This window comes from Colobus angolensis, unplaced genomic scaffold (assembly GCF_000951035.1).
Source record: "Colobus angolensis palliatus isolate OR3802 unplaced genomic scaffold, Cang.pa_1.0 Scaffold154, whole genome shotgun sequence".
NCBI lineage: Eukaryota > Metazoa > Chordata > Mammalia > Primates > Cercopithecidae > Colobus > Colobus angolensis.
This window is the reverse complement of record NW_012114644.1, coordinates 4,276,077-4,285,118: the sequence shown is the minus strand read 5'-3', so window position 1 is coordinate 4,285,118 and position 9,042 is coordinate 4,276,077. Positions and strand designations below refer to the sequence as shown.

The window sequence follows — 9,042 nt, the reverse complement described above, 5'->3', positions numbered from 1 at the left end:
AGAATGAAGCTGGGCGAGGTGGCTCATGCCTGTAATCCCAGCACTTTGGGAAGCTGAGATGGACAGATCACGAGGTCAGGAGTTTGAGACCAGCCTGACCAATATGCTGAAACCCCGTCTCTACTAAAAACACAAAAATTAGTTGGGTGTGGTGGTGCGTGCCTGTAATCCCAGCTACTCAGGAGGCTGAGGCAGGAGAATGGCTTGAACCCAGGAGGTGGAGGTTGCAATGAGCCGAGATCACGCCACTGCACTGTAGCCTGGGCAATGGAGCAAAACTCCATTTCAAAAAAAAAAAAGAATGAGAACACATGGACACAGGGAGGGGAACAGCACACACAACAAAATTTAAAAACAAGTGAAAATAATTTTAGTAATATTTTTACTACTACTGATATCATCAAAATATTATTATTTCAACAAGTAATTAATCTAAACATGATTGAGATGTCTTGTGTTATTTTCATCATACTAAGCCTTTAATATTTGGTGTGTATTTTACACTCACAGCACATCTCAATTTGGACTCCCCATGTTTCAAGCGCTAAATAGCCGTGTGTGTCCGCTGTCCATCTACCATACTGGACAGCGTTGATCTGAGATCCCATCTGTATGCATCACCATCATATTTGCAGAGACCCCATCTCAGCAGCACAGCTGAGGCTCATCTGCAAAAGCACCTGCAACTTCTCTACAACCTCCCACATCACCTCCAAACACATCCTCATGTCATCTGCCAACACACCCGTAGCTCACAGGCCAATGTCTAAATCTCATTGCAGGCATCTTCAGAGAAAGCACTTACTAAAGGGGTATACTTGATTCCACATCTGATTTCACCTGCAAATCTTCCCTTCCCTTTGCATACATTTGCATCTAATTTGTATGTCAGCCTAAATGCACTGGCAGAGCCTCAGATCAACATCTCAAAGTCAGGGGGGTGTGGGGCTGGGAAGGCCTCCAGGTGTTCCTCCTCCTGCTTCCACTGGGGCTCTTGATCCTCCTCCTCTTCCTCGCTGCTCTCCTCCTCCTCCTCCAATATGGTGACCAGTTCCTCCCGCAGCGCCCCCATCTCCAGCCCCAGGCTGCACAGCTGTGCCAGCAGCCGGACATCAACTCGGCGCAGGTTCTCCTGCCGGTAGGAAGGGGACGTCACCGGGATGCCACCCCAGAGAGCAAGGGTCTCGCCAGGACCTGGATGAGAGCAGGTCCCAACTCATGTCCTGGCCATGGTGCCTGGGCAGGGTCCTCACTGTGCCCTGGATCCTAACTGCCTTCCTGCTTCTCAGAGTGGATCTTGATCTCCCACTCTGTCTCTGTCTTTATCTCTCCATTCCATTGTCCCCGACTTCTCTCTCTCTCTGTTTCTCAGTAATATGTCTCCTCCCTCTCTTATCTATCTCTGTCCCTGTTTCCCTTTGTCTTTCTCTGTCCCCATGTATTTTTTGTCTTTCCACGCCCCTGTCTCTCTGTCTCTGTTTTGCTATTTCTCTGCCCCCGCCTTTGGCTCTCTTTCTCTCGCTCGCCCGGTCTCCGCCCTCCTCAACTTTCTCAAATTCAGTCTGAGTCCCTCTGTCTCTGTTCCTGCTCTCGGTCTCTGCTTCCCACCTCTGTCCCCTCACTTTTGGGATCTCCCTGTCCCACCTCTGTTCCCGTCCCTCACTATATGTCTGTCTCTCTGTGTCTGTACATGCCTCTCATGTCTCTGCTTCTGTCTCTCAGATTCTGTCTTTCAATCTCTGGCCCTCTCTATTTTCGTTCATTTCCATTCATTCTCATTTACTCTGTCTCTCTTTCCCTTCCAAACCCCTCACTCACCAGCTCCTCCCTGATCCACAGCAGACTATTCCAGGCACCTCCAGTGTCTGCCCCTGCAGTCCTGAGAGTCTGACCAGGGATTTCCACTGGGGGGACCTCCCTCAGGGCCTGGGGGGGTGGGCCCAGCCCCAGAGGCACCAGTCCAGCCTGACTCAGCTGCCTCCACAGCTCCATGGTCTCTGAGCTATGGCTGCCAGGAGCAGGAAGTAGCAAGGTCCAGGGTGGCTCGGTCCCCCGGGGAGCTGTGTGCGTGGTGGAGAGTAAAGGGCAGAGGGAGTGGGATGGGGGTTCCTGGCAAAGGTATCCCAAAGTCCACTCTTCAGAGAAAATCAGCTGGCCTTGTGCTTTTGTTTTTCCTTCTGAAGTCTAACCTCAACTCTGCTCAAAGGGTTCAAACACAGCCTCTTGCAGAGGTCAAACTCTGCCCCTCCCTGCCTATCTCAGGTCTGACCCCTCAGGGGCACTCAGTGTCTGTAGATGCCTGGCGCCCTCTGTCCTTCCACCTGCCCCCACCACCTCTCCAGCCTCTCCTCAGCCTCCATTTGACCTCTGGCTTCCCCATAGCTTGGTCCTTGCTTGTCCTCTCAGCGCAGGTCATCCCAGGGCTTTCCCACCAGTGTGCCTTCGGGGGCAGGAATGGCTCCCAGGGGCACCAACAGAGCAATCCCTCAGCTGGAGTGCCTGTGTCCAGGCTGCGGGCCTAGGGCCAAGCAGCCAATTCTGCTGACCCTGGACTTGCCTATGGGTATATCATCCTTGCTGAGGGTGGGGCTTCTGCTGTGGAAAAGTCTGGGAAGCATTGCAGGCCTCTCTCGGCCTTGAACCCTTCCTTCAGACCCAAGGTGCTAACATACATATATAATGGTAGATCATGAGGTCAGGAGATCTAGACCATCCTGGCAACAGGGTGAAACCCCATCTCTAGTAAAATACAAAAAATTAGCCAGGCATGCTGGCGTGCGCCTGTAGTCCCAGCTACTCTGGAGGCTGAGGCAGCGGAATAGCTTGAACCCAGGAGGCAGAGGTTGCGGAAAGCCGAGATCACGCCACTGCACTCCAGCCTGGCGACAGAGCGAGACTCCATCTCAAAATAAATGAATTAATTAATTAATTAAATTATATATATAATTTTTTTTTTTTTGAGACAGAGTCTCACTCTGTCACCCAGGCTGGACTGCAGTGGTGCAATCTTGGCTCACTGCAACCTCTGCCTCCCAGGTTCAAGCGATTCCCCTGCCTCAGCCTCCTGAGCAGATAGGGTTACAGGTGCACATCACCACACCTGGCTAATTTTTGTATGTTTAGTGGAGACGGGGTTTCACCATGTTAGCCAGGCTGGTTTCAAACCCCTGACCTCAGGTGATCTGCCTACCTCGGCCTCCCAAAGTGCTGGGATTACAGGCGTGAGCCACCAGTCCCAGCCAATTTCATGTATATGTCACTGGCTTCCAAATGTTTGGCCTCAGTCCTGATCTCTCCCTTGAGTTCCACACCCTAACTCTGCAGCCCTGACACAGGGCAGGTGAGTCCCCAAATTGGGGCTTAGCCCTGGAGGTTTCTTGGCTCCACTCAGCCAAGAATTCAAGAGCAAGGGAGCAAGCCGTGGAAGAAAGCAGGTTTACTGAAGCGGCTGTGTACAGCAGAAGGACAGCTCCTTGCAGAGTAAGGCTACCCAGAGTAGCAGCACGTGGGCTGTTGGCTGGCAGTATTTATACTCACTTTTAACTATAAGCAAATTAAGGGGTGGGCTATTCAGAAATCTAGAAAAGGGGTGGTAACTTCTGGGTGTTGCCATGGCATTTGTAAACTGTCATGGCGCTGGTGGGAGTGCCTTAAGCTGATGAGCAGTGAGGGCAACTAGAGGTTGCCTTTATGTCATTTGCTGGTTCCGGACACTTTATTTATTCTATCCCGTCAGGACCAGGAAATAAGTCCTGCCTCTCTCCTCTACTTCAGCTTCACCAGGGTGTCTCAGACATCTCAACGTGAATGTGGTCAAAACAGAACTCTCAGTTGGGAGCCCCATCATTGGGCGCATTTCCTGTTGCTGCTGTAACAAATGACCACAATCTTAAAACAACACAAAGTCACCGTTACAGTTCCGGAGGTCGGAAGTCTAAGGTGGATGCACAGGGCTGGGTCCCTTCTTGAGTCTCTAGAAGACTGCCTATTTCTTAGTCTCTTCCAGCTTCTGGAAGCCACCTGCCTTCCTTGGCTCTTAGCCCCTTCCTTCATCACCCCAACCTTCTCTATCTATGATCATCACATCTCCCGTTGATGCTGACCCTCCTGTCTCCCTCTGAAAGGCCCCTTGTGATTACATTGGACCTACCCAATTGCCCATGGTAAGGGTAATCTCCCATCTCAAGATTCTTAACTTTGTCGCATCCTCAAAGTCCCTTTTTCTTTTTTTTTTTTTTTTTGGAGACAGAGTCTCACTTTGTCGCCCAGGCTGGAGTGCAGTGCACAATCTCGGCTCACTGCAACCTCACTGCAACTTCCACCTCCTAGGTTCAAGCAATCCTGCCACCTCAGCCTCCAGAGTAGCTGGGATTACAGGCATGCACCACCACACCCGGGTAATTTTTGTACTTTTAGTAGAGACTGGGTTTCACCATGTTAGCCAGGCTGGTCTTGAACTCCCGACCTCAGGTGATCCACCCGCCTCGGCCTCCCAAAGTGCTGGGATTACAGGCGTGAGCCACAGCGCCCAGCCCCAAGTCCCTTTTACCATACAAAGTAACATAGTCACAGCATCCAGGGATTCACAGGTATGAGTATCTGGGGGAGAGGGTCCGTTATTCAGCCGCCACACCCACCCTCCTAAACCTGCTGCCCTTTCAGTTTCCTCATGTGCACAGCCATGCCAGTCTGCTTTTAGTTTCTCAATCTATTGGCTTAACCTTCAAAACAGATCCAGGATTTGAGCACTTCTCACCATTTCCTCTGCCCTAACCCCATTCATCTCTTGCCTAGACTGTTACAGTAGCCTCTTGTACTGGTCCCCTGCATCCACCCTTGCCCTCTAAGGCAAGGGTCCCCAATCCCTGGCCTGAGGACCAGTGCCAGCCCCTGACCTGTCATGATCTGGGCCACACAGCAAGAGATGAGCAGCAGGTAAGTGAGCATTACCACCTGAGCTCCGCTTCCTGTCAGATCAGCGGTGGCATTAGATTCTCATAGGAGGCAAACCCTACTGTGAACTGTGCGTGTGGGGGATCTAGGTTGCCTGCTCCTTATGAGAATCTAATGCCTGATGATCTCAGGTGGAACAGTTTCACCCCAAAGCCATCCCCACCCCACGTCCTGTCCCCTGGTCTATGGAAAAATTGTCTTCCACGAAACCAGTCCCTGGTAACAAAACGGTTGGGGACCACTGCTCTAAGGTACATTCTCCACCTGGCAGAGATAATCTTTACAAAATGTAAATCCGATTTTAACACTCCCTTCTTCCCACTGTGAATAGAATAAAACCCTACCAGGCCTGCACCGTCAGCCCCTGCCCATCTCTTAACCCAGTCTCCTATCTCTGTCTACAAGCTGGTTCTCACCTCAAGGCCTCTCTGCTCTAGAGGTTACCTCTCCCTGCAGCTCTTTTCCCTTAGATCTTTGAATGGCTCTTTCCTTATCATTCACTTCCACTTCAATGTCACCTCTTCAGAGAGGCCTTTGCTGATGGCCCTACGCCCCAGTCACTTTTTTTATCCACTTATTATCAAAATTACCTTGCTGACTCCTTTGTTTCTTATCCATCCTCTCCCATATCCATGCTGTCCCAGCCCAGAATGTTGACTCCCTGAGAGAGGGACTGGGTCTGTCCTGCTCACTATGGTAATCTGGGCACCTAGAACAGTGCCTGCCATCATGTGGTAAGTGCTCAGTAAATATTCTTGGAATGAATGAATGAATACTGCTGTCCACAAGACTTCACAATGGCTCTTCATGCTGCTATCTAGCTTTGAACTCCGAACTGGTCTTGAGATCTCACCTCAGTCTCTAACCTTGAAGTCTAACCTCTTCACCCACTCTTTCTCTTACCTGACCCTAATTTTAAAAAATGACGTGGTCAGCTTTTCGGCCCCCTCATTCCCTGTTTTAAAGAGGTAGTGAGAGGAAGCTGGAAGAACAAGAAAGCTCAGGGAGACTGCAATTGCAGTCAGGAAAGAAAGAGACTCTGCCAGGAAGGACACCCCATCTTCTCCTAGGGCAAGATTGTGGAGTCCTGGTTTTTTGTTTTGTTTTGTTTTTCAACTTTTTGTTTTAAGAGACAGCGTCTGCTGTGTCGCCCAGGCTGGAGTGCAGTGGCGCAATCACAGCCCACTGCAACTTCGACCTCCCTGGCTCAAGCATCCTCCCACCTCAGCCTCGTAAGTAGCTGGGACCACAGGCATGCACAACCATGCCCGGCTAATATTTTATTTTTTGTTTCCCTATTTTTTTGTGGAGATAAGGTCTCCCCTATGTTGCCCAGGCTGGTCTTGAACTTCTGGCTTCAAGCGATGCTCTCGCCTCAGCCTCCACAAAGTGCTGGGCTCACAGGTGCGTGAGTCAACGCGCCCGACCTGTGTCTGGTTTTGAAGCTCGGGGAGAGGGCGCTGTGAGCAATCCCTAAACCCTAGTAGAGTAAAAAGTGCGTGCACCTTTAAGAGGACGGTTAGCAAACGCGGGGCGTGGCCACAGGAGAATAAGTTCGCCCTGGCCCAGGCTAGTGGGATAAGACCGACCCCTTCCGGTTACGTAATCTTAGGAAGATGGCGGCTCCGTGGCTGGTAAGTGACCGGAGTTCTAGAACCCTAAATTTGAAGTCCGCTCTGCAGCCTCTGCATTCAAGCCTCTGTTGGCGGCCACGAGAGCAAACAGCCGTGAGGCAGAGGCTAAGACTGGCAAGCCCCGTAATGGGAGTGCAAACCTGTGGCTATTGGGGGCCAGGAAGAATCTGTGGGGGTCGCAGGCGGAGGAGACGCTTTAGCGAGGCACGGACTTGGCTGAGAGTATCCAGTGGGGATGAGGGAGTGACTTCCGAAGAGCGACGCGACTAACCAATCAGAGGGAGGGATGACACAAGGAGCTAATGGACAGGCAAGGGTGGGGCCTGTAGGATAAGAGGGCTTGAAAGGGATTGATGGTTTAAGGATGTGGGATTTGGTCCTAGGAGACCGAAGGATAAATGTAAGAAAAGTTCGTGGGAAATTGCCTAATTTTTACAGAAAACTCAAAAGCATGATGGGCGGGGGAACCAAGAGGTCAATTTGGGGGTTCCAAGGGCATGATCTGGGTGAAATTAAGAGGAGAATTTGAGATATTCTCTCAGAGAATTTAGAAAGAATTGGGTAAAATCAAGGAATGAATTTAGGGAAAATTAAAGAAGTTGGCAGCTTTAAATTTTTAAGGAAAATAAGGGTGTGGGTAAAATTATGGAGAGAATTTGAAAAAAAAAATATTTAGTTAAAGCAAAGAGAAACTGGGGTAGATTAAGAGGAGACCTTGAAAGCAAAATTGAAGCGTTTGGGGGCTTCTTCCCTGTGGCCACACCCCTCCACTTTCTTACTCTCCTCTTCAAAACTCATGCTTTTTTTACCCTTCTCGGTTCAGGGGTGTCCAATCTTTTGGCTTCCCTGGGCCACGTTGTTCGAAGAAGAAGAATTGTCTTGGGCCACACATAAAATACACCAACCATAACTGATGAGTCAAAAAAAAAAAAATCACACAAAAAAATCCTCCTAATGTTTTAAGAAAGTTTGCATGTTTGTGTTGGGCTGCATGCAGGCGGCGGATTGGACAAGCTCGGTTGGGTTTAGGGATTGCTCAGAGCGCCCTCTCCATGAGGTTTGGAGATACGTTTTTAAGATTATATTTTGGGGAAAGAAGTCATTTGGGAAAACCCCAGGAGAAGAATTGGGTAATTAAGGGGCAAATCTGTGGGAAATTAAGAGGCCAAAGAATGCAGGTTTTGAGTGATAAGGGTTTGGGGGAAAGTTAGAGGAAGAATTTAGGAAAATCAACAGTATATGGCTAGTCAAGGAGAGAATTTAGGGTTGACTAAGGGGAGGAGGAACTTGGAAAAACCATGGGGAAATTTTTGGAATCTCAGACAGTTTTGAAGTTCTGAAGGAAGAACTTAAGGCGAGTTGGGAAGCAGAGGGATTGAGGTTCATGGAGCAAGAACTGGGGGATCCAGCTCTGTGTCTCCCAGGAGGCTCCAGGCTCAGCTCCTTTCCTCTCCCCCTCCCCAGTCCCTGCGCCTGGTGGCCCCCATGTGGAATGGGACCAGGGGCATCCATCGCCTGGGTGGGGCAGTGGTCCCAGAGGGCAATCAGAAGAAGGAAAGGACGATACTCCAGTTCCTAACCAACCATTTCTACGATGTGGAGGCTCTGAGGGGTTACTTGCTCCAAAGAGAGATGTCCAAGGTGCATATGAAAAATCGGTGAGAATCCCTGGCCTGCAAGACCCTGTGGAGACCCTGACCCACCAGAGCCCAGGTCCTGTCCTTGCCATTCCCAGGCAGCACTGTGGCTTCCAGTGCCAGCCTTGTCTCTTACAGCTCTATCTCCAACCTGTACCCTTCTCAAGGACTCCAGCTCACATAGGCAGCTTGCCACCCACAAGCTCTACTCAGAGTCTAACTGGCATCTCAAACCTAACATGGCTAAAACCAAACCCTGATTTCTCCCCAAAAAATATCTGCCGACTCCCAAGCCTTCCCATCCCAGTAAACGCTAGTGCTGCCCACCCAGTTGTTCAGGCCAAATTCTTTTCTTTTTTTTTTTTTTTTTTTTGAGACGGAGTCTCACTCTGTCACCCAGGCGCGATTTCAGCTCACTGCAAGCTCCGCCTGCCGGGTTCACGCCATTCTCCTGCCTCAGCCTCCTGAGTAGCCGGGACTACAGGCGCCCGCCACCACGCCCGTCTAATTTTTTGTATTTTTAGTAGAGGTGGGGTTTCACCATGTTAGCCAGGCTGGTCTCGATCTCCTGACCTTGTGATCTGCTTGTCTTGGCCTCCCAAAGTGCTGGGATTACAGGCCTGAGCCACCGTGCCCGGCCTGTTCAGGCCAAATTCTAAGGAGTCATCCCTAATTCCTCTCTTTGCTTCCCTGCCCTCCACATCCAGACCATCAATAAAATACTAGAATATCTCTAATTTGACCAGTTCTCACTGCCTTCACCATTCATAACCTGATCCAAGTCCCTTTGTTTTATAATTGAATCACTCAATAACTGG

General features: G+C 50.2%; 2 protein-coding genes across 7 annotated transcripts in view; one reads left to right on the top strand and one right to left on the bottom strand.

Annotated features, from left to right (window-relative positions):
• Positions 1 to 365: 365 nt before the first annotated feature.
• Positions 366 to 1,998, bottom strand: ERICH4 (glutamate-rich 4). The gene is made up of 2 exons (XM_011936531.1): positions 1,819 to 1,998; positions 366 to 1,132 (listed from the first exon to the last, which is right to left on the bottom strand). Exons 1-2 carry the CDS (start codon positions 1,990 to 1,992, stop codon positions 914 to 916), a joined length of 393 nt encoding a protein of 130 aa, XP_011791921.1. The 5' UTR covers positions 1,993 to 1,998; the 3' UTR covers positions 366 to 913.
• Positions 1,999 to 6,536: 4,538 nt separating this feature from the next.
• The window catches only part of ATP5SL (ATP5S-like), an 8,945-nt gene continuing 6,439 nt past the window's right edge, over positions 6,537 to 9,042 (top strand). For 4 of the 6 annotated variants that reach the window (XM_011936537.1, XM_011936534.1, XM_011936536.1 and 1 more), the window contains exons 1-2: positions 6,537 to 6,587; positions 8,052 to 8,245. In XM_011936537.1, the coding sequence (XP_011791927.1) occupies positions 6,570 to 6,587; positions 8,052 to 8,245 (212 nt within the window). In that variant the 5' untranslated portion in view covers positions 6,537 to 6,569. Of the gene's footprint in view, positions 6,588 to 6,880; positions 6,988 to 8,051; positions 8,246 to 9,042 lie in introns of those variants that run through there. The other 2 variants (XM_011936535.1, XM_011936532.1) reach the window with 1 other exon arrangement.

Excerpts from the sequence above, each read along its gene's own strand:
- ERICH4 (XM_011936531.1), bottom strand. The coding sequence starts at position 1,992 with ATGGAGCTGTGGAGGCAGCTGAGTCAGGCTGGACTGGTGCCTCTGGGG. Across the intron at positions 1,133-1,818 it reads TGTGGATCAGGGAGGAGCTG|GAGAACCTGCGCCGAGTTGA; the intron begins GTGAGTGAGGGG and ends TCCTACCGGCAG.